At 45.1% G+C, this 25,456-nt stretch overlaps 1 protein-coding gene and 1 pseudogene across 1 annotated transcript; both read left to right on the top strand.

The window, feature by feature from the left end:
• The first annotated feature begins 2,945 nt into the window (after positions 1-2,945).
• LOC121456784 lies at positions 2,946-8,494 on the top strand (annotated as a pseudogene).
• A 6,595-nt stretch (positions 8,495-15,089) lies between these two features.
• Positions 15,090-20,967, top strand: LOC121456209 (schlafen family member 12-like). Its single transcript, XM_041664098.1, has 2 exons — positions 15,090-15,266; positions 19,839-20,967. Exon 2 carries the CDS (start codon positions 19,864-19,866, stop codon positions 20,965-20,967), a length of 1,104 nt encoding a protein of 367 aa, XP_041520032.1. The 5' UTR covers positions 15,090-15,266; positions 19,839-19,863.
• The last annotated feature ends 4,489 nt before the right edge of the window (positions 20,968-25,456 follow it).

The raw sequence follows: 25,456 nt of genomic DNA, 5'->3' as shown, positions 1-25,456 counted from the left end.
CTTGAATCCACTCAAAGTGATGTGTTCTAGCTCCATCCATTTGCCTGCAAAATTCATTATGTCATTTTTATCTGCTGTGTAGTACTCCATTGTGTAAATGTACCACATTTTTCTTATCCATTCTTCTGTAACCCGCCCAGTGGGTCAGTTATTCCAAGGTTCCGAAGAGGCGCTATCTGAAAAGACATGGGCGGGAGGGAGAAATGGAGACCAAGCAAAGCCAGACAAGATTCTGTTCTCAACTTGTCAAGGTCTCTCTTTATCAGTGAAATGGTTGTGGCTTATATAGCCCTTGAATGAGGAATTTGGCTTGGGATGGGGGCAGGAGCATAGCAAGGGCAAGAAGGGACCTTGCCAAGGCAGCAAAGGTCACAAGTTGACACACCTAGTGTTCTTTTGTGAAAGCGGAATCTTTCTTTTGTGATTCCAACCACAAACAATTCTCTAGATAGTTGGAATGTGGGGCGGGTTCTGCTAACAAATAGTTCTCAAGATAGTTGGATGTGGGGCTCCCCACAAACATCCTTAGGACAATAGTCCCTGCTATAATCTTTGGGAAAATGGCTCCTGTCCTGGTATAATCTTTGGGAAAATGGCTCCTGACATTCTTTGGTTGAGGGATACTTAGGTTGTTTCCAGGTTCTGCTACGACAAACAATGCTGCTATGAACATAGTTGAGCACATGTCCTTGTGGCACGATTGAGCATCCTTTGGATATATACCCCAAAGTGGTATTACTGGGTCTTGAGGAAGGTTGTTTCCTAATTTTCTGAGAAATCGCCACACTGACATTCAAAGGGGTTGTACCAGCTTGCATTCCCACCAGCAATGAAAAAGTGTTTCCTTTCTTTACAACCTCTCCAGCATAAGTTGTCATCACTGTTTTTGATCTTGGCCATTCTTACAGGTGTAAGATGGAATCTCAGAGTTGTTTTGATTTGCATATCTCTGCTGACTAAGGATGTTGAGCATTTCCTTCAGTGGCTTGTAGTCATTTGAGATTCCTCTGTTGAGAGTTCTCTATTTAGGTCTGTACTTCATTTTTTTATTGGATTATTTGTGCTTCTGATGGCCAATTTCTTGAGTTCTTTGTATATTTTGGAGATCAGACCTCTGTCTGATGTGGGGTTAGTGAAGATCTTTTCCCATTCTGTAGGCTGTCATTTTGTCTTGTTGACCATGTCCTTTGCTTTACAGAAGCTTTTCAGTTTCAGGAGGAGATAATTGCTTATCTCAGTGTCTGTGCTACTGGGGTTATATTTAGGAAGTGGTCTCCTATGCCAATGTGTTCAAGTTTACTTCCCACTTTCTCTTCTATGAGATTCAGTGTGGCTGGCTTTATGTTGAAGTCTTTGAGTTTTGTGCATGGTGATAGATATGGATCTATTTTCATTCTCCTACATGTTAATATCCAGTTATGCCAGCACCATTTTTTAAATATGCTTTCTTTTTTTCCATTTGATTATTTTTTTGGTTCTTCGTCAAAAATCAAGTGTTTGAAGGTGTGTGGATTAATATCCAGGTCTTTGATTCGATTCCATTGGTTCTCCTGTCTGTTTTTATGCCAATACCAGGCTGTTTTCAGTACTATAGCTCTGTAGTAGAGTTTGAAGTCAGGGATTGTGATGCCTCCAGAAGTTCTTTTATTGTACAGAATTGTTTTGGATATCCTGGGTTTTTTACTTTTCCATATGAAGTTGAGTACTGTAACCGCCCAGTGGGTCAGTTAGTCTAGGGTTGTAACCCGCCTGGCAGGTCAGTTATTCCAGGCTCCCGAAGAGGTACTATCTGAAAAGGCATGGGCAGGAAAGAGGAACTAGCCCAAGCAAGATCTGTTGTCAAAGCCTCCGTTTATTAGTGTAATGGCAGCAGCTTATATAGCCCCTGGATGAGGAATTTGACTTGGGATGGGGGCAGAGGCATGAAGGGATCTTGCTGCAATGGTCACGAGTCATCATCTGTCAGGAGGTCACGAGTCCACACACCTAGTGTTCTCTGTGCAAGCAGAATCGTTCCTTTTGTGATTCCAACCACAAACAGTTCTCTAGATAGTTGGAATGTGGGGCAGGTTCTGCTAACAGATAGCTCTCAAGATAGTTGGGTGTGGGGTGGGCTCTGACAACAAACAATTCTCAATATAGTTGGGGTGTGGGACTCTCTGAAAACATCCCCAGGACAATGGTCCCCACTATACTTTTTGGGAAAATGGCTCCTGACAGAGTACCATTCTTTCGAGGTCTGTAAAGAATTTTACTGGGATTTTGATGGGCATTGCATTGAATCTGTAGATTGTTTTTGGTAAAATTGCCATTTTTACTATGTTAATTCTTCCTACAAAAGAGTATGGTAGATCTTTCCACTTTCTGGAGTCTTCTTCAATTTCTTTCTTCAAAGATTTAAATTCTTGTCGTACAGGTCTTCCACTTGTTTGGTTAGAGTTACTCTGAGATATTTTAAGCTATTTGTGGCTTTTGTGAAGGGTGTTGATTCTCTGATTTCTTTCTCAGCTTTTTATCATCTGTGTACAGAAGGGCTACTGATTTTTATGAGTTAATCTTTTTTTTTTCGTTTTTGTTTTTTTTTTTTTGTTTTTTCGAGACAGGGTTTCTCTGTGGCTTTGGAGCCTGTCCTGGAACTAGCTCTTGTAGACCGGGCTGGTCTCAAACTCAAAGAGATCCGCCTGCCTCTGCCTCTCAAGTGCTGGGATTAAAGGCTTGTGCCACCACTGCCTGGCTATGAGTTAATCTTGTATCCTGCTCATTACATTTATGCGTTGTAGAAGTTCCTTGGTAAAATTTTTGGAGTCATTTATGTGAACTATCATATCATCAGCAAACAGTGAGAGTTTGGTACAGAGAGGGTGGTATGGTTAACTACAGCAATTCTCAAATTTCCAATATGGCACCAGCACTGAGGCAGCAGCAAGCTCTGCAATAATCAGGGGAGCAAAGAACAAAGGACTAGGTTAAGCTTGGAGGAGGGGACACAACCGGAGCTGTAGCTAGGACTGGACAAGTGACATAGCCCACCCTGGAAGACCTCACAGTGGGCAGGGTCTTCCTCAGGTGACTGTAGACTGCCTCATCACACCAGGGGGCTGACTGGGAGAAGATATGAGCCCCAGACTTCAAACAACTCAGCTAGGCAACCGCAGAACTCAGGGGTAAGTGATCACTTCGTTAGAGCCTGCTCAAGCCCCAAACCCTAAAGGGGTTTTGCCCTTTCGGTTTCTCCCTTCCAGTCCCAGTACAGTCTAGTGGCTCTGGGATCATATAGGGGGTCATCAATACAATTATTTTCTATCAGGGGACCCTTGCTTGTTTCTGTTCCTACTTGGACCATTGGCTTTTGGAGTCTTCGTAGCTCATTTTGACTAAGTACAGGCTGTGGAGGACTTGGGCGAGCTGTGGGTGAGTCAAATGCCTTTGTCTGCTTAGGGTGGAGGGAGGGTTTAAGCTCAGGCTCTGCCTTGTCTGAGCCAGAACTAGTGAGGCAGGCAGCAGAGGGTGTGGGTGGATCAGGCTCCTGCTGGTCTCCAGCGCCTCTGCAGCCTTCCCTGTTCTCTTGGAGATCTGACCCAGTGGGAAGTTGGGTAACTATGTCCAGCAGGCAGGCAGGAACTGCAGTCTAGATGAAGAAAGAAGTACACTAGAGTCCAGAGAAGCTGACACTGCTCTCCTAAACCAAAGCAGAGCACCTTAGAGGAGCCCAAAGAGGGCTCCAGGTCTCACTGTTCTCCAGAGGAAGCTCCTGCTCCTGTCCTAGGGGGTTTTCCTGCCAGTCTGCAGTGCTGACATCAGAATGCCATGTTCTTCCCCGCTGGAGACAGCTAACAAGACACCTTAAATCCCATGTCAAAGTCTCAGGGAATTTTCTCCAGGGCACAACACAATTTGGGAGTGGAATTAGGGTTGGAAAATCTGATTTGTAAACCACAGCTAAAGCTCCTGGGAGGTTAATGAATTTACATGCCTGGATTTGTGGTTCACCTGTCCTGTTTCTTTCTGAAGGATTGAGTCCCAGATACATGTAGAAAAAAAGTGAATTTTGAACCATTGAAAATTTACCATAGTCACAGGTTTAGGAGTGAGATGGTCTGTGTCCCAGGCTAGCCCACAGCACCTTTAAATATGACTGTATTGTATTCCCCTTGAGGTTCAAAACTCCTGGGGACATGAGTATTGTGCTTTGGGATTTGGGTGTGAGATGCGACTGTCTCCTTTCCATATGGAGAGTGAATCATGGGTGCTGGTTTAGGACTGGGCCTGAGAAGGAGGCGCTGGACAGGAGGGGCTGGGAAGGAATGAGGAACTGACTGCTCAGCAGTGCAAAGAACAGGGTGGAGTTGTAACTACCAACATTGGCAGAAACGAAACTTCTCCCTTTTCAGAAAACGAAACTGTTCCCTTCTCAGAAATGAAATTGTTCGGCTGGGCGGTGGTGGCGCACGCCTTTAATCCCAGCACTCAGGAGGCAGAGGCAGGCGGATCTCTGGGAGTTCGAGACCAGCCTGGTCTACCAAAGCCACAGAGAAACCCTATCTCGAAAAAAACCAAAAAAAAAAAAAAAAAAAAAGAAAGAAAAAGAAATGAAATTGTTCCCTTCTCAGCAGTACAGGCTGCTTTAGTTCCTGTTTATGATGGTTGTTGTTTTGCTTTAGTATTTTAGAGGGGAAGGAGGCCCACGGGGTCTGGGTGTGTAGCCCAGGCTGGCCTGTGATTCACTGTTCATTTTTTCCATGTCTCACGCTCGCAGTGCCCACATCAACCTCACAGGGTCAGCACCATGCTAGGCTCCTTGCAACCTTTTGGGTGGAGATGAAGATCATTTGCAGGGCATTAGGGAAAATGTGCTCACATCTGGGCAGCTCAGTCACACCTGTCCCCTTTTTCTTTGATTTTATTATCAGCCTGCAATTGTGGCAGAGTAAGCTATCCAAATGTCATTCTCTCTGCTTCCAAAGGTAGCTGACTAGACACCCTGAGTTGTGCTTTCCTGTAGCTTTAAGGGACAAGCCATGCCCACTCCCATTAACTCTGACTTGCCCGACGCCATCTTGGCGTGTGCACGTGTTTTCTCCCTTTTCCTTTTATCTCTTTTCTCTCCTTTTATCTCTTCTCTCTTTCTTTCTCTCTCTCCTTCTTCCTTAATAAATACTTATGGCTATTTCCTGTGATTATGTGTCCCTTACCTGCCGCCACCAAGCGCGTGGAGCGTGCCCTCCCGCTCCCCGCCCGGGGATCGTTTTTAAGAATAACATCCTGAACCCCAAGTTCCCTTCTGAGAAAATTTCCTCCGGAGTCAGTGTTATAATTTGAGAAGGAGCTACCTGTTTAATTAGACCCAGGGGTTCCCTCTTTGTCTGCCAACACTGGGATGCTAGGCACATGCAGTCTCTCTCAGCTTTCCATGTGGGTGCTGGCAATCCAAACTCAGGTCCTCAAGCTTGTAAAACAAGCACTTTACCTACAGAGTCACCTGCCCAGCCACGGAGACCTTAATGTGACCTCATACTGCGGCAGAGGATGAGGGCCTGCCCAGCTAATCAGTAGACACATATGGAGGTGCCCTGGAAGATTAGCAGTGCTAGCTGCTTTCCTAACTGACCCATTTTCAGTCAAAGCTCACAAGGTTTGTGAAAAACAGGAAATTATGGCTAATGCAAAAGCAGGAAGTTAATGGCCAGAATCGCCTTCTGAGAGAGGCAAGACCCTAGACAGTAGATGAAGTCATTGAAACACTTGAAGAAAATGAGATTAGAACTTTTCTGATACCACATTACACAAGCTGAATAGAAAATGATAAACATATCAATATAAAACAATAAAAAATGTATGAAACTGAAAAACTGAAAAAAAAAGAAGACTTAGAAGAAAAGTTCTACGACATTGGTTTTGGCAAAGGTCATTTGGATGTTGCCTTGATTGGCTCTACTGTCAAATGGACAGAACCTAGAATTATGTGGGAAGAGTTCATCAATTGAGCCAGTATCTGATTGGCTGTGGGCATGTGTGTAAGATTGTGTTGATAATTGATGTAGGAGGGCCTAGACGACTTTGGAGAGCTCCATTCCCTAGGCAGGGAGACTACAGCAGCATAAGAAAGCTAGCGGGTCAGCTCCATCCCCCATGGTTTCTGGTATATTTCCTAGGCTGTGAAGTGGGTTCTTTGGTCAAAGGTAATGTTGTGTAGAACAGCAAGCAGGCCTCCTTCAAGTTCCTGCTCTGCATCCCTCAGTGGTGAGTGGTGATGTTGAATTATTTGCAAATAAACCATTTTCTATCCCAAAGTTGCTTTTTGTCTGGATAATTGTCACAGGAACAGAGAGAAAAATCAATGCAGATGTTTCCTAAAGCACAATAAAAAAATTTCCCAATGTTGACCTGAGATTTCATCAAAGTGGGATATTCTTGCAAAACAAAGGAATCAATGACAAACACAGACAATTCACAGAGGGAGAAAAGGTTTGCAACACACAGTCTGCTATGGGGTTGATAGCCAAGGAGATAATAAACTTAGTCAAACATAATGAAATAGCCTAATTGCAAAATGGACAGAACGGATACTAATCATAAATTTGAAAGCTGGAATGGAGAGAGGGCTCGGTGCTGAGGTGCGCTGGATGCTCTTCCAGAACACCAGAATTCAATACCCATATGGGGCTTACAACCATCTGAAACTCCAGTTCCAAGGGATCTGGTGCCCTCTTCTGGCCCCAGAGCTACTGTATGCACATGGTTTTCAGACATAATTACAGGCTAAACACCAATAGGCATAAAATAAATAAGTCTAAAAAAATTGTGTAACTAAAGAATGTGTTACATAAAAGACAAAAATTACACAGATTCCACTGAGAGTTTGCTTGGAGGAGACTGAGGACAGTATTAATGACTGGAAAAGAGATAGTGAAAATTAAACTAGAATTGAAAATTCAAAGGACTTAACTACACTTGGAACATCAGATCTGAAAACCCAGTAGGCAAATAAGCTTGGCCAATGATGCAAAAATCTGTAAAAAGAAAACCATTTCACGTGGAACATGTGTACCCAAGGATTGTGCTGTTGGCTTCACAGTACAGAATTTGCTTTCTCCTGTTAGGTCTCATTCTAAAGGCTCTGTCTGTTTTACAGGAAGGAAATTCAGGTTGAAAATGAAAACGCTGCTGGGGACATGGCCATCACCGAGGATCTGGAAACAGACTATGCTAACCTGGTTCTAAATGTGGAAGCAATCACACTTGGGGAGAAGAATAGAAAGAAGTTGAAGAACCAACCCCTCAGAAAACGGGAGAATGAAAACATCTCTCGAGCTGTGTGTGCCCTCCTGAACTCTGGAGGTGGGGTGATTAAGGCTAAAATTGAAAATGAAAATTTTAGCCTTCCCAGGGATGGATTGGGACTGGATTTGGAAGCCTCTCTTTGTAAATGTCTGCCCTTTGTGGGGAGGCATCTGGACTTCATGGAGCATGGGGGCTACTTGAATATCTTTGTGAAACCATGGAGTCTTGATGTCTTCGGTCTGCCGATCTGCACCCTGAGAACCAATTTGTATTTTAGAAGCTTTTCATTTTCAATTGAAGTGAATGCCGCTGCTGTTCTCAACTTCCTCCAAGACCTGGAGGAAGTGGGAGGGAGATCCTGTGTCAGACCAGAGCTGCCTGCAAGCAGAGCCTGCCCTGGAGTAGAAGAAGAGAGCGACCTGGAGGACCTGGCTGCTGCGGTTTTTAATAAGAAACAATTTCAGCACCAGGAAGACTTCCCCTTCACCAGATCCACCCATGTTGAAGTTACATTGCTTTCTGTGAAACAGCTGCGAAAATGCATCCAAGAACTCATCCCTCAAAATGTATTTGCGCTTGCAAACACTGACGGGGGATATTTGTTCATTGGTTTGGATAGAAAAAAAAAAACAGCAAATAATTGGTTTTGAAGCAGAGAAGAGCGATCTTGTGCATCTAGAAAGTGAAATAGAGAAGTGCATTCGACAGCTGCCTGTCATTCACTTCTGTGAGGAGCAGGAGAACGTAAAGTACACCTGCAAATTCATCCCAGTCCTCAGACAGGGAGCCGTGTGCTCATATGTGTGTGCACTCAGAGTGAAGAGATTCTGCTGTGCTGTGTTCGCTGCAGAGCCCGAGTCCTGGCACGTGGAAGACAGCTGTGTGAAGAAGTTTACCACTGAGCAATGGGTCAAGAGCCTGATGGATGGCAAGTAAGCCTCTGGCACCACTGGTGACTTCACGCATGCCCACTGGTCATGTGTTAGCTGAGGCTCTCAAGGAACACCTAGAGCCTGTGACAATGATATCCTTTAGGCCTGTCACAGCTGAAGGACTTCATGGCTACAAGTGGGCCAAGCCTGCAAATCCCTGAAGCTGTGTAACTGGAGAGGATTTCTCAGCAGAGGTCTGCTGCCAACCAACTATTCCCTGCTAGCTGTGGATGGACTTCAGTAGACCAAAGGAAATGCCTTCTTCATAAGATCAGGCTTCAGCCAAGCTGCAGTGCAGACATTTTTCTCCCTCCCTCCCTCCTTCCCTCTCTGGTTTCCTCCCTCCCTTCTTCCCTCCCTCCCTCCCTTTCTTCCTTCCTCTTTTTCTAACTCCTTTCCTTCCTTCCTTCTTTCTTTCCTTCCTTCCTTTCTTCTTTTCTTTCATTCTTTCATCTTTTGTTTAACTTTTTGTTGATTATTTGTGAATTGCACCCCAATTCCACTCACCTCTTTTTTCCCTCCATAACCACCATCTGGTGTTTCAACCTCACTTGCAGAAGAAAAGCAAAAACTAAATAAAGATTTAAAACAACAAGCTCACCATGGAAAGTGTCCTCTTTTATTCAAACATCTTTACTTGAAAATGGTTTGTTTGTTTGCAATGAGTTATTTGTCTGATTCCAGGATTCTGGTTTTGCTACCCTATCAGTACTGGACCTTCCCCTGGACCCCATTCAGATATACTGTTGTTGTCGATGTCATGGAGATCCTGCAGTTATGCTTCTACAGGACCAGCCCCTTCCCATGTTCTAGCTGTTCATGAATAGGTTAGATGTTGGGGTGAGCCAATTCAAAACCCTGGGTCTTGGCCTTGTTGGTCTATCTGCCCACTCTTCTGCACCTGTGCCACCTGGATCTGCTCTTCACATTGCCCCTGTGAGTGGTAGGGCCAGCTCACCTGAGTGCCACAGCTAGTAAGGGGCAGGGCTAGCTTTTAGACTCTACTGCCCAGGAGAGCTGTATAGAACATTTTCTAAACTAGTGATTGATGTGGGACAGCCCAACCTCTGCATAGGCTCCTGCCTCCAGGTTCCTGCTCTGTTTGAGTTCTTGTCCAGGCTTCCTTCAAGGCCGATGACACTGTGGAAGTGTAAGCTATATAAACTGTTCCCTCCAACTCCTGCTTTATGGTCATGGTGTCAGTGCAGAAATAGCAACCCTAACTAAGACACCTGCTTAGTGTAAAGTCTGTGAGAAATTCTTCCTGTAGCCACTGGCTGTGCTCTCAGTGTTGGGGGTGAGGAAGGTGGTAATATAGGGTTGGTGAGTCCACATGTGTGGGGGTGTGGGACAGACTGGCAAGAGCAGGTTTCTTGTTTGTTCGTTGAGATAGGGTTTCTCTGTGTAGTCCTGTTTGTCCTGGAACTCACTTATAGTCCAGGCTGGCCTCAGACTCAGAGATCTGCCTGCCTCTGCCACTTGAGTGCAGGGATTAAAGGTGTGAACCGCCACCACTGACCTAAGGAAGGCATATTTTATCCCTATTGTATCTGTGGGTCTTCTTAGTGAGAACACTTCATGGGGTCAATCCCCCTATCACTCAGAATAGTTGAAGCAACATTAAATGTAGAATCATATATGGAATTAAAAATCGATGCCACCTATATATTTCCAGTTACCGTAGAAATGATCGTGTGCTCTATGGTGTGATAATAGCATGAGTAGAATGGGTTCAATCATTTTCCAATTGGATTTAAGGTCATATCACCCCCTGCCACACACAAACACACAAACACACACACACACACACACCTCTGCAGGGAACTTATGTCTGATACTGAAAGTCAAGGCAAAGGCCATGGCTGCAGAAGTCCCAGGGACCAATGGCAAAGCACCTATGCCAGTTGTGAAACAGATGTGCCTTGCCTCTGACACGGCCTTGTAAATATTGGTCTTCACGGATGGCCGCTCCTGTCAGCCTCATAAGGACATTGTGTGCCCTTACAGTGGGCGGTGGGCACTGCAGAGACGCACACCTGCTCACGTCCTGAGGATAAGAGACAATGTGACAGCTCAGAGGCAGGTGCTCAGGGAAACCCTGCAGACACTGAGCAGGCTCAGAGCAACCTGCCCCAAGGCTTTGGGAGCACAGCACAAAAGAGGTGGGAAAAACAAAACTTATCTTCAAAGTTTGATTTAGAATGACTCAGACTAAGACTACATTATGATAAAAGAAGAAACACGGTTTGGTTTTGAGTCTTTTGTGGTCCAAGCTGGTCTTGAACTCAGTAAGTCACCGAGGAGAAGATAGAACTTAGGATCCTTTTCTCTCAACTTCACAAGTGTTGAGCTTACAGTTGTGTGCCAAGAGGCTTAGCTTTGTGATAATACAACCTAATTGTCATTTTTAATGAAAGAAATAACAGGGCACTCATAAAATTACTCTCTCAGGCTTTCATAGAGAAAAACAATCTGACTCTAACAGGGTATATGAGCCCTAAGAGGAACAGAAATGGGGAGGGACATCTTTAGAAATCAGTGAGTCTAGAGGGGCTAGAGAGATGGTTCAGGGGTTAAGAGCACTTGTTGCTCTTATTAAAAGCCCAGGTCAGGTCCCAGCCTCACATGGAGCTCCAAAACTATCTGTAATTTCAGTTCCTTGAGATATGATGTTCTCTCCTGAACTCTGCAAGCACTGTGCACATAGCAGGACAGATATGCCTGCAATGAAAACACTCGAGACACATGAAATAAAACCAATGAATTTGAATATTCTTGAACCTAGTTCAGCCTGGTTTGATAGCACATGGGTATAGCACTAAGAAGACAAGGCAGTAGAATTAAAAGTTTGATAAGAGGCTATAAGGCTATATAAGGTGCCCAAGTCAGGCTAAGATATATCCAACACTTCGTCTTAAATAATTAAACATTGTATAGAAGTGTTTGCTGATGGTGTAACTTAGATGACCTAGGTTTATTCCCGTGAACCCATGAATCACTCCAGCCCCACCAAAGCCAATCAGCGTCTATGACGTCTATGACGTGTCTACAGCTTAGTTCTGCTGCTTCCCTCTGAAGTGTGCACTGTTTACATTGCTGGTTGCCATGACAGCATCCCGAGGGCAGAGTCCATCATGGCAGCAGGGATGGAGGGGTGGCTGGAGGGCCTCTAGCTATGAGGGATGGAGTGTGAGGTAACAGGTCCACTGTGTGCAAACTGAGGCAGCAGAGAGGAGTGAATGCTGGTTTCCTGGTGTCTTCCCGGGTTTATTCAGCCCAGGACACCAGGCCATGGGATACAGACCCCATGTCGGGTACATCTTCCCTCCTAGCTAAACCTCTGTAGAGAGTTTCCCACCAACAGAGCAGAGACAAGTTTCCTAGAAACATCTAAGTGTGCTCAGGTTGACACTGGAGATTAGTCATCAGCATATCAATTTCAAGTTAAGTTCCTCTTGAACTGGAATTCCCTTCCTTTGGTTATAGTCTCAGGGACAGTGTTATAAACTGAGTGTGTCATCTTCACTCACCCTAAAGTGGACGTGGTGCCACTAAGGAGGTGAGCAAGGCTAAACAAAGTCCTCAGGGTGAAACAGCACATGGACCATGTCCTTAGGAGGTGACTTGGCAGGGTGCTTTCTTCCTATTCCTTATGTCCCTGTGGCCATGGGAGCATAGATTGACTGGCAGCTGAGTAGAGCGCCCCCCCCACAGTGAACCCTGCTCTGCCTCAGTCTTGGTCTTGGACTCCAAAACCACAGGAACTGTGGGAAATGAATTTCCGTTAAGCCACTCAGTCTGTGGTATCTCCTTCCTGCGACACATAAACCCTAACACATGATACAACACTAGGAGTATTCTTCTAACTAAACACTGACAGACATTTTGCTATGTCAATCTAGGTTCAAGGTATATACCAGATGCAAAAAGCATGTTAGCATGTGCTAGCCCCAAGTTTAGTAACCTCTACAACTAAAAAAAACCCAGAAATTATTAAGATTCTTAAATTAAATGTTTGTATTTGTGTGTGAAAGAATGTGTATGTGCATATGTGTGGCTTTCCTTCAAAACAGACTCTAGAATTCCCTTTAGCATGTTGCAAGTTGTTGGGTTGTGTTAGGGTCTGTTTAAGATTTCCACACCATGGAAAATCATGCTACAAAAATTGTCTGAATTTTTTTTGTTAAAAACACCTTTCTAGATAAAAGTAAAAAAAAAATAATATTACCTCCCTTATATCATTTGAAGGAAAGATGATAATCCTAGATATAAACCCTCTCAGCTGCCTTGGAGTAGAAAATCTGAAAGTAAGTGTGTTGCTAACCGCACTGCAAGCACACAAAGGCTTGCTGTGTCAGTACCGTATCGACAACGAGAACCAGATCGTGGGGCTGAAGCGAGCCACGCAGGGCTTCCAGAGAACAGCAGGGATAGCCACAAGGAGCAGAGTTCTGAGCATCCTGTCATGGGTCTGCATGAGTGGTTCCTTGCCATTGGCTACCAAGGCCACAGGGACAAGAGGATGATGGGAAGGCCGAAGAATGTTGATGAATTATTAGCCTGGCACATTCTGGGCAGTGCAGTTCGTCAGCCCTTCCAGAGACACTTTCTGCTGCTGTTCCATCTGGAGGCACAGGACTGACTTGACTCCATGTCTCCTGGATGCTTCAGCCCATGCTTAACATCCATGTGTGATCATCTCCTCCATGCCGGCCAATTTCTACATAACTTCTAAGATTGCATTCATGTAAAATTTTGTGGGGTCAAGCAGATTTTCTCCTAACCTTCAGACCTGTATCACCCTCTGGTAAGGGGTGCATTAGTAAATTATAGTCCCTCTGGTAATGTCCCTCGGGGTCTCCCACGATTCTCCTGTCTGGCCCTGTGTTCTCAGATCTCTTGGATCTCATGAGGTAGCACATCAGACCATAATTCACGCATGATTAGATGCTGACTTTGGAGCCGGTTGCTCCTGCAGAGAAGCCCAATGACCACAGTGGTGCTGCAGGCTCCCAACAAGCCTATTGTGGCCCTGGAGTCAACATCCTGACTGACGCATGTGGGGTGTGACAATCACCCCAATGCTTTCCAGTTGTTATCCAAAGGTTTTCAGGATGGGGCTTTTGTCTGCTCTGGCAGATGTTTTCCAAGGTAATGAGGAGATCCTTCTGAGCTCCGAGACATGCCTCCTGCTGTTGAACAGACAGAGGATCTGTTTGTGTTTAAATTATTTTTAGCCAACAAATATAACAATGTGCCTCGTTATATCTTCACACACACCTGCCCTTGTAATTCACCCACATCCATATCCTGTTACCCTCCCCGCTTCCTCCTCTTCCCTCCTGATGGCCACCTTGCCAATCCCACAGTCCCCTAGGGTGTCCATATATGTGTGTATACACAGAAATGGGTTCTGCGATAAGAGAAAGCATGTAACCTTTGTCATTCTTTGGCCTCTTCATCTTCTCTTGTTCCCTTCCTCCCACCTTGAGACATGGTTCTCACTCAGCATAAAGTGAAGTTCCATATAGATGAGAAAAGAAGCAATATTTGCAGCTCTGGGTCTGAAATATTTTATTCACCAAAAAGATTTTTTTCTAATATTTTCTGTTTTCCTTCATGCAAATAACATAATTTCATTTTTATTTAATCTGAATGACATTTCATAATGTACATAGGAGTATACATATCTTACATATATAACATATATTAATAAATATTTGGCAACATGTGAGATGCAAACTGACATTTTAATGATTCAGGAAAATAATTAATTCTGAAATGTCAAGTGTTGGAAAACTGTCCATCAGGTTCACATGGTCATCTGGACACAAGTTTGCGTTGGTAGATCAAGCTTAGATTCAAGGCCTTGGGCACCATTTCCTTGAGGTTCCAGCATCGCAGGATAATCCCGGTGATGCAAAGTCCAGAAGACGACAGGATGCAGGCAGCATTGCTGCGGTCACTACAGGTGTGTGTCAAGTGATCCAACCGCAGTCTATGAAATGAACAGTTTCTCTGCCTACAGGTGTCAAGGTCGGGGAGGAGCACAGGGCAGGATGCAGAAGTCTCAATTCTGCTCCCTTCACCTTCAACTGGGGTGTCCTGAGCAAGGGTGCTAGAGTCACCCACGGGCTCTTTTACCTGCCTGAGGTTCCTGGTGGAGAGGCACCCACAGCTGGGTGTCTGAAGACCCGTTCTGCTGCCCCCGGCCTCCCCTCTTCTCTCTCCTTTGCCTAAGCTCTTGCCTCTTCCTCACTCCCTCTATTTTCTTTCTCACCTCTCCTCTCTACCCTAAAGTCTCTCCTTTCTCCCCACACCTGGTTGGTGGTTCTTAAATGTTGTGAGTCAGAGACTTGTATTGCCATAATTATCATAAGTCAGGGCACAAAGAAAAAGTGGTGGATGATTCTTGTCTGCTTAGGGTAGTACATGGAGACTCCCACAGATCCCCCATCTTCCCAAAGACCTAGGAGATACAGCTTGCATCTTATGAGGCAGCATCCCACACTTCCTCCCCTGGCTCAGTCTCCCTCCCCATGCTCCCTCCCTGCAAGGCTCTGACAGGTGTTCCTGCCTGTCCCTAGTGTCACCTTCTCTGTCTGAGGGCAGAGACAGCACCTTTGCTCTGAGGATTCTGGTGAAGTTGTGAAGGCTGAGTTACCAAGTTCTAGGAGCCCAGTTCTTCAATTTTGACAGGCTGAGTGACAATCACAGAAAGGGATCAAAGAGCTTAGAGAGAGTTCTCACACTTCCTGGTTTGACGCTAACTGATGAATCACAGGTTCTCCAAAACTGAACTCCGTATTGAGAGTGGAGGAATCCGCTCACACCGCAAAGATCCACAAAGAGGAAAGTTTAGTGCGACCACAAGTACTGAAATTTGGCACTTTCAAATCCACTTGCGGAGAAAATCTGGTGACAGCCATCAAGCCCCTGCTGTGGGAGTCTGTCCCAGGCTCGAACTTCCCTGCTTCGTCCAGCAGGTGTCCACAGCACAGCCAGCTCACAGGAGGCATCAAGCCGGAGAGATTCATTGGAGCAGCTTTATAGGTAAGTGAGCTACACTCTGTGGTAGCATTCACCATCTCAACATTTTTATCCCTCTCTTTCCCCATGCCCACCCAGAATTCACTCTGCTGGCTCTGGGATGAGGAGGGAGCACTTCCAGCGCAACACCCAGCCCTGGAGAGGAGCCTGGTTGCTTTGACTTCTTTCTGGAAACTTTGGCTCCTGTGCATCTTCATAGACTCCTTCACAGGTGCTGAGGGCTTGGAAGTTTAGGGAGAATGGGATCAAAACAAAGTCCCTCGGGCTGCTTGGGTTGCGGTACTTACAGATCCCTGAGAGAGGAAACCTGGGTTCTGAGAGGGTCAAGCAGGGGAAGTGAGGCAGGGAGAAGAGGTTATGCACAGGCCAGGTTTGTGCAGGACTCCAAGACCCTCTGCGGGGCGGGGGGGGGGGGGGGGCTCCATCTTCTCAGAGACAAGACTCTGTAGAATGTTAGGGGAAATTTGCCATTAGGCAGGGAGGAACTGCATCCCAGAACTAAAGAGATCTAAGAACCCGAGAGTCCTGAGAATTTTTTTTATCTACAATGAGAACATGATCTTCCAAGAGGCAATGCATCATCCTAACAGGGAATGCGCCAGGGTTATTTGTTTCCCAAGAGGCATCGTCTCCCACTCTTGTGTCCCCACCCCATTTTATTCCCTCCTGCCGAAAGGCACTGCCTGCAGAACTAGGGACATCTGTCTGAATGCCATCATTTCCTGCTAAAGGTAACAACAGCCAAAGTTGTGAGTTGAGCTCTGAAAGAATTTTCTCCAGTGAACACTCTAGAGAATTTTACAAGGAAAAACTAGTGTTTAAACCAGACTCAAAGGTTGTGGAAGATCAGTGAGTTTCATTCAGGGACCAGAATTCATGCACTCCAGACTCCAGCTTACTAGTTGAGGACTGCTTTCCAGGTAGATGCCCACGGGAATTTAAGTCATAAAATTTTTCATAGTTCAGGCATGAAATTAGAGAGCCTGGGTCCCAGGTTAGCCCTCAGATTTCCTATAAGATGATTCCACACCAGTTTCCTTGAGTTTCACTTTGGGGTGAGATATGGTTCCTTCCCCTTTTGATGTTGGGGAGTGGACTAGGGATGCTGGCTTAAAACAAGGTGCTGAATGGGAGGTGCTGAGAGGAAATGAACAGATACTGCTCAGCAATGAATAGAACAGGGTGGGGCTGCAGCTTCTAACTGGGCAGAAATGAAACTGCATTTCCCGTAATCTTACAAGACTTTCGGTTTTGTTTTTCTTTGGTCTCCCTGTCTCCTCTCTACTCATAGCTCTCTACCCAATGCCTACCCTGCAAACAGACTATGGCAGACAGAATCTTGCTAAAAATATAGCCCAGGTTGTCTTCAGACTCAGTTTTGCAAGTGCTGAGATGACAAGCATGCAACCCCAACCCCCCGACTCCCCATTTCCCCTTGCTTTGGAGTGAAGATATCATCTGGAAAGCCCTCAGGGAAACTGGTCCCAAGTTTGGGGCAGCATCCCATGGAGGAAATAGGATCTACCAACATTAACTTGTTGTGATAAGGAGAAGAAAGATCAGCACGGCAGAAGCAGACATCTCTCTCTGCTGTCTAGGCACAGCGCTGTTACACTGAGACTATTGTGGAGCTCTGAACTTAAGCACAGATGGCTGTGTCCCATTGGTGTTCCTCTGCCAGGAGTCAGGACTTCTGCCTCAGCATCTCTTCCTCTAGAATGTCTTGAGTTCAAGTCAAAAGCTTTCTCCCCTGAGGGCTTCTCTGAATGAAATTCTCTCAGGAAGGCATCTTCGCGTTCCTAGGCAACCCTAAGGTATGCTGTGCATGGTGCAGTTGGTTCTAGGTCTGCAGTCACAGTGTGATCTCCTAGAGGCACTAGATGCAGCTCTATAGGCTTGCCCAAGATAAACCTGGTAGAGCAAAGACTGATGCCATCCTCTAGGGCATCATTTTCTAGTTCATTTCCAAATTCTTAGGTGTTCATCACTTGACCCAGTAGTTCTGATTTCCAAAGCTTCTCTCTCCATACACATAGCTGTATGTACTCAGATGATTCTTTGCTAGTTTACAGACCTGAGACAGAAGGCCCAGTATGGCCTCATGATGTAGACTAAATCTTCATTTCCAGAAATTCCAACTCCTTCTTCACATGGTTTTGCTCCTTCGGAGTTCCACTTCATACTTTCTGGATCTATCTCTGTTTTGTCTACTTGTTCTGGCCTCCCACCCATTCCAGCAGATCTTGATAGATGCCTGAACTATGATGTGTATAGGACTAGGGACTCCATGAGAGAACTCTTGGGCTTAAAGAAAACCAGATGTGATTAGCATACCCAAACCTCAGTCACACTGAGCCACGACGCTAGTATAGTTGGAGTAACAGGGGATTCCTTACTCTCACATTAATGTTGCATGTGGGATTGGGCAGCGGGTTAGAGTCTTTTTAAGAAGAGTTCGTGAGCTGGGCGGTGGTTGCGCACGCCTTTAATTTCAGCACTTGGGAGGCAGAGGCAGGCGGATCTCTGTGAGTTCAAGCCCAGCCTGGTCTACAAGAGCTAGTTCCAGGACAGGAACCAAAAAGCTACGGAGAAATCCTGTCTCAAAAAAATCCAAAAAAAAAAAAAAAAAAACAAAAACAAAAAAAAAAACCAGTTCATTATAATTATACAAACTTGATTGTGAATAATATGTGACGCCATGGAAAAGCAAGATTCCAAATTCTCTTCTTCGCTTTCATATAGGATGGCAACACAATGAGTTCATGTCTGTAAAATATTGAAGCCATTTAATATAATTTAATTTTATGTATAGGTTGGGCACAGTGCATATCAGGCAAGTGTCCTTTCACTGAGGATCCCCCACATCCTTGGGACTCATTTTATGATGCTGTTACACTTGACATGATCATCCACCCACAACAATAGCGGAAAGAACCTCATAGATGCAAACTTAAAACAATTGCCAGTAAATTAACTTTAGTGCTAAGGTAACAAAGTAATAGGACGTTTCTATGGTCACAGTTATTCAGGAGACTGAGGCAGGAGGATTGCTTAGGAGTTAAAGCCCACACTGGGCAGGAAAAAAACAAGGAAAACCATCCTGAGTACTCTTTCTCCCACAGAAACATTAAAAACCAGAGACCCACTGAATTACAAGTCAGAGGTTGACGGCAACAACATGTATGCCCAATCAAAAAGAAGTCAGTTTCAAAACTGGGAGAGCTCAGGCTAGAAAGATGGCTCAGTGGTTAAGAGCACTGGCTGCTCTTGCAGAGGACCAGGGATCTGTTTCCAGCACCCACCTACAGACAAGCATCCAGTCCCAGAGGATTCAGTGCTGTCTTATGACCTCTATGAACACCACACACACACACACAAACACACACACACACACACACACACGCACGCACGCACGCACACACACACACGCTAATAGACACACATGTATGCAAAATACCCATAAGCACAAAATAAAAAAAAAAGATCTTAAGGCAACAACAACAACAAAAGTAGTTAACAGGTGTCATATCATTTTATTCTCCATTTGCAGAACAATGGACCCTGCTGGCTCTTAAGAGGAAACCCCGGTGGGTGAGAGGCACAGAGACCCAGCCTGTGTCATTCTGACACTGATCTGACAGAGTGGCACAGTTTGGTGGAATACGAATATAGACATTTTTCCTTGCAGTGTAGGTGGCAAAAGGTCAAAATGAAGATGCTGTCGCCGTTGTGGTCAGGATCTAGTGACAATCCTCTTTTGTTTGAAGACCGCCAGCATCTCACTGTGACATGACATACAGCGTGAGCTTAGCTATCTGGAGTTCCTTTTATCAGAACACTGGGACCATTTAGATGGTTCCACCTTGTTGACCTGGTAACCCCCCAGAGGCTTCATGACCACAGGAGTAGTAATTACAGCATCAGCTTTGAAAGGAAAGAAGCCTAGTGATTCTGTTTAAACTGTAAGAACCACATCTCCCTGGAAATATGTGGCGGTCTAACAGGAAGAGAGGACCACAACTCAGGTCGTCCTCCCTAAGATCAATGGCCAAAGTTTGTGAGTGAAATTTATTCCTAGAAAGAAAGAAAACAAATTCCCTTCTCTATTGTTCTGTGTCCCTTAGGTCCCAAGGGACAATTTTGCTAAGGGACTCTCCATGAAGAGAGATCATCACACTTGATGAATGAACATCTGAAATTGTTCAAGAAAAAGTATCAGTGGCTTTATAGAAAACCTACATCTTTAAGAAAAAAATTAGGTAAATTGCCCTTGTAGTTTATGGAAAGACACAAAATTCACGTTGTATCATGTTAAATATGAAGAAGGAAATAAATTATTGATAAGATGAAGCTAAAATACAGATGGATCATAATGAAGGATAGCAACAGACCTGAGAGTCACTACATATGTGCGCTATCATGGCCTAATATCTATCTCCAAATGGCTTATTCCCCCACCTGCACACTGCGCAGTGCCATGGAACTCTCCCAGTGTACAATTTTGCTGTTAGCTTCTCAGTATAGAATTTGCTCTACCTCTTCAGCCTTATTCTAATGGTTCTGCCTGTCTTCCAGGAAAGAATTTCTGTCTGGGAACAGAATGGCTGGGGTGGAACAGAACATCACCATCGATCCTGAAAGCACCTCCGCTGAGCTGGTTCTAAATGTAGAAGTCACTCTTGGAATGAAAAGTGGGCAGGATGGTCTTGGGAAACAGAAGACAAACATTTTACCTGCTGTGTGTGCTCTGCTGAATTCCCAAGGAGGCAAGGTCAGGGCTCATATTAAAAATCAAGACTGTAATTACAACAAACACAGAATAAGAGAAGATTTGGAGACCTCTTTCAAGGCTATTATGCCACTTGCTCAGAACCAACTACACTTCGAACAGGAAGGACGCTGCTTTGTCATCTCTGTGAAACCATGCAGTCTGGATAACTCTGGTTTGAAGCCTGCCACCATTGCAACCAACTTGTACGAGAGAAATGGGGCCTCCTGTCCTCCAATGGACTTGCGTACTGCTCTGCAATTTTTCAAAGACCTGGAGAACCCTGGATTAAGATCTCCAATAAAAAAAATGTCGTCTGACAAAAGGCCTGGGGAAGATGTGCGAGAAGAACTCCGCATCCCCGGACAAGAAGAGCTCCACGTGCAAGAAGAACGGGATGTGCAAGAGCTGGCTGCGGCTTTTTTTAACCAGGCAGAACTCACAGAAGAAAAATTCTCCTTTAGCGAATCCAAAAATGTTGAATATAAATCGTTCGAAACAAAAAAGTTGTTACAACGAGTTAAAGATATTCTCCCTAAAACTCTGTCTGCATTTGCCAACACTGACGGGGGATATTTGTTCATTGGCTTAGATGAAAAAGAAAAGCAAATAGTTGGTTTTGAAGCGGAGAAGAGCTATCTTGTGTATCTAGAGAGTGAAATAGAGAAGTGCATCCGACAGCTGCCTGTCATTCACTTCTGTAAGAAGCAGGATAAGATAAAGTACACATGCAAATTCATCCCAGTCCTCAGACAGGAAGCTGTGCGCTCATATGTGTGTGCACTCAGAGTGGAGAGGTTCTGCTGTGCTGTGTTCGCTGAAGAGCCTGAGTCCTGGCACGTGGAAGACAGCTGTGTGAAGAGGTTTACCTCAGAGGAATGGGTCAAGATCTTAATGTCTAGCAGGCCAGGGTCAGGAAGGGGGATTAACAATTAGAATACATTTAGCTTTGGAAGTTGGAAGACTTTCTCTTGGGAATTTGAGACAAGATCATTAGTTCTGACTCTACTCAGTTAGTGATCAACAGCGGAGCTGAAGTCTCCACTGCTCCTGCCAACTACCTGGGACAGAGATTCCTCTCACCCTGGATATCACATCAACCACCTCTACTCCCTTGTAAAGAAAGCTCCAGCATCTCCCACCTGAGCTCCATTTCTGGCAGTAGGCATTTCTTTCAGCAGTCTGTGCCTTGGTTGTTAGCTGTTTCTCTCCCCACCTTTTTCCCATTGACTCTTCTCCCTGAACCGTCCTCCCTTCCAGTCACATTATTAGACATCACACAGCCCTAGAGTTTGTGATGAAAAAAGTACCTTGCGGTGTGTCAGGTTTGCAAAAGAAAAACCTCCAATGAGGCCAGAGCAGCACCAGCAGCCCCGAGTCTGCACAGTTCCCAGCAGCTGCTGCCGTCTCCACCCAAGCTCACCATTGCTTCACCAGCCTCCCACCTTCTTTTCCACAGCTTTTCAATAAATACACAGATAAACAAATAAAAACCTCAGCAATGTGCTCACAGGAAACAATCTTCTTCATGAGAAACCGTCCATTGATTTGGGCCCAATTAGATCTAGTTTAGAGATGAGAGAGTTTTGATTTAAATTTTAAAATCCCCACAGAAAATCATGGGACTGATAAATTTCAACTCCAGGATCCAAAGCCAAGGCTGCCCGACCCCAAAGTCAGTGTCAGCCTCCATGCCTCTCTGCCTCCCTGGACAGCACGATCAGTGACGGGCAGTGATGTGGGAGTCCCCTCTGTATGCTGGGATTACCATTGATTAATAAAGAACTGTTTTGAGTCTATAGCAGAGCAGGAAAGAAGAGAGCTAGGTGGAGAAACTAAACTGAATGCTGGGAGAAAGGAGGCAGAGTGAGAGAGAAGCCATGTAGCCCTGCTGGAAACAGACAGTGGAATTTTACCCGGTAAGCCACAGCCACGTGGCGATACACAGATAATTAAGATGTAAGAGTTAGCCAATAAGAAGCTAGAGCTAATGGGACAAGCAGTGATTTAATTAATACAGTTTCTATGTGGTTATTTCGGAGCTGAACAGCCAGGAAGAAACAAGCAGCCTCTTACTGCAGTGCAGCTCCGTGTTGACAGTAGTGGTCTGATTTATGCTGAGAAGAAGGAATACACTTATAGTATTTCATGTCAGCCAAATTGATTCCTCTTAAGTGCCACAACCTTTTCTCTAAAACCTAATATTTACCCAAGTGACTTACATAGAAGGAGATGTTCAGAGAAATGTATTATCTTCACTAAGAAATTTAAAAACATAATTGTCATCAAATTTTCTGTAGTGCCACACTACAGAAGAGTAGAAACAGAGAACCATAAAAGAGAACCCATTCTTGTTCGACCCTGATCCAACAGACGGACCACAGCTGTTGTTCACTTTTTTTTGTCTCCATGCCCAGAAGCATCTTGGCTGAGTTGTCGTCGTGGGCACACTCCACCTGCTGCCCCTCAGGGCTAATGTTCCACAGCCCCTTCCCACTCTGCAGACAAAGCATCTTCCAGGTCACAGCCTAGGCACAGCAGGTCCTTGTTGCCTTTGAGCAATGAGGGGATGGCAATGCGGGTTTTCTGTAGCCTGAGATGAGGCCTGTGGGAGAGGAAGAGGCTGGTGGATTAGCACTTTACTCCATTAAGTCTTAAAATCCAGGACATGGGAGGATTCCAACACTCCAGGGCACTCGACCACAAAACAATACAAGAGAGACACATTCCCCTCCCCACAGGTCACTGTGAGAAGCTGGCACCGGTGACAATTGTATCCTCCGTGAAGAGTGGCAGTTGATAGGTACAGAATCCCGGAGGTCCGTAAGCAGATCCCTGCTTGCCCAAAGGTTACTAGACAGTGGTAGCAATTGCGACTCCACTACATACTGTTTGGCATTATTTGATTTAAAGCAACTGAAAAACTGCAGATGCAAGAGAGACAATCTAATTCTTTCTCCTCCTAGAAACAGGAGATGAAAACTCCCCCAGGCAAGGTGCCCTCCCTGTAGGAAGAAACATGCTTCCGTGGGAATCTCAGAGAAGAGCATTCTATAGCAAACCTTTCTTATTTATAATCCCTTTCTCACTGCATTCTCCCTTTGCTCCTTTGCTATCCTTTCCCACGACATTTTCCCCCCTCTTATTCTCTGTTCCTTCTTCCCTTTTGTCCTGTTGTTCTTCCAAATAAATCCGAATTTTGCATGTAAAAGAAGATGATCTTGCTGGGTGGTGGTGGTGCACGCCTTTAATCCCAGCACTCAGGAGGCAGAGGCAGGCGGATCTCAGTGAGTTCGAGACCAGCCTGGTCTACAAGAGCTAGTTCCAGGACAGGCTCCAAAACTACAGAGAAGCCCTGTCTTGAAACGAGAGAGAGAGAGAGAGAGAGAGAGAGAGAGAGAGAGAGAGAGGATCCATATTTCTCATTCCAGGTCTGGCTTATTTTACTAAACAAAATAATCTCAAGCTGTAGCTCCTATCCTGGGAAAGAGAGCATCTCTTCATTTTCATCGTGGTTAAGTAAACCCTCGTTGTGAACAGATGTCAGAGTTTCTTTATCAAGTCCTCTGTTGATGCGCACTGTCCTAATTCCACATCTGGTCTATTGTGAGCATTCTCCAGGTGACCCGGATGTGCCTGTATCCCTGTCATCTATAGACTTAGATTCTTTCAGGCTTCGACGCAGGATTGGTGCAAATGCATCCTGTGGTGGGTTTTGTCCTCAGTAATCTCCACAGTTTTGTTTCATGATTGCTCTAAGTTACACACATATAAACTGTTATTATCCTCTAGGGGAAGAGATCTGTTGTTGCTATTCTAGTGTTTTCAAACACAAGTTTTCTATTTCTTGACAATTTCATACATATGAGCAATGTATCTTGATCAAATCAAGCTCCAGCCTCTCCTGAGATGCGCCCTCCCCATCTCCACCACATCTCATTAAAATATAATCTGCTGAGACCACTAAGTGCTGCCTGCTTAAGTGTGGGCAAGCTACAAGGAGTCACATCTCTGAGTAAAAATGATCACCCTGTGTGCTGGATAGTTTAAGTCAACCTGATACCAGCAAGTCATCTGAGAGGAGAGAACCTCAATTAAGAAAATGTCTCTATAAAATTAGGCTGTCAGTTATCCTGTAGGCATTTTCTTTTTGTGATGGATAGAGGAAGGCCAGTCCATTGTGGGTGGGGCCATTTCAAGTCTGGTGGCCCTGAGTTCCATAAGAAAGCAGACTGAGCAAGCCATAGGGAGCAAGTCAGTAAGCAGCACTCACCCTTGGCCTCTGTATCAGCTCCTGCCTCCAGGTTCCTGCCCTGTTTGAGTTTCTGTCTTAACTTCCTTCAGTTAAGGATTACAATGTGGAAGCGTAAGACAGATAAACCCTTTTCTCCCCAATTTGCTTTGGACATGGTGTTTTATCACAGCAATAGTAACCTCAACTAAGACTCCACCTCTCCAGCAGCCATCAGCTGCCAACAGCCTCTCTAGGATGGAGCTTCATAACTACCTCCCCATCCATGCTGCAATTATTCACTGACTGGATCTTGTGTGGGTCGTGTGCAGATGCTCACAGCTGCTGTGAATTTATGAGCACAGTAACCTTGTCATGTCCAGAAATGGCATCTCACAGAACTGGAAGAGGCATTTTAAAACATTTTCGGACAATGGTTTACCGTGTAGGTCAGGCTAGCCTTAAACTCACTGTGAAGCCCAGAATGGCCTCCAACAACAACAGTCCTCTTACCTCAGCCTCCCAGACTGCTGTGACTAAAAGAGAGAGAGTGTCAGCCAACCAGGAGGGATGGGGAAGGGAGAGAGGTTGCCTTATGTGTCCAATAGTTCTACGTTGCTCAAGAAGTGTTTTCCAGTAAGGAAATAAAGAAAGCAAACAAAACTGAGCAAAACTAACAAGAAGAAGCAAAATTGCTAGAGCCACCCAGGGAATCAGTCAGTTCATCTCCTTGACTATCTACTTAAGTGTTCTAGTACCCTCCATGGCCCTGAGAGTGTCAGTTGAGCTCAGCTGAAGTTCCTGCTGGATCCCAGTTACTGGTGTGGCTCTTGAAACTGTGGCATCACTGGAAGACTAGTCAGTGCTCCTGACTGCTGAACCATCTCTACAGCCCACAAAACAACTTTGGAAAGTTTAACCACAAATGTGAGGAGCACCCACAAGAGTGTACAGGTGTGGAAATTACCCTGACAAGACTCAGGAAGGCACACAGAGACTATTCCAGGGGAGGCTGTGATTCACACCCAAACCAAACTCATGAAGTCACAGGAAAGAACCAGATCCCTCAGTCTTTGTCTATCTGTATTTCTGTCTCTGTCTCTCTATCTGTCTCTGTCTTTCTCCATCTCTCTCTCTCTCTCTCTCACTCTCCTTGTGTGTGTGCATATGTGTTTGGTTAGTGACACCAGACTT

This window comes from Microtus oregoni, unplaced genomic scaffold (assembly GCF_018167655.1).
Source record: "Microtus oregoni isolate MIOR12 unplaced genomic scaffold, Mior012 000015F_ref0000493, whole genome shotgun sequence".
In the NCBI taxonomy this organism is placed as follows: Eukaryota; Metazoa; Chordata; class Mammalia; order Rodentia; family Cricetidae; genus Microtus; species Microtus oregoni.
This window is presented reverse-complemented; position numbering and strand designations above follow the sequence as displayed.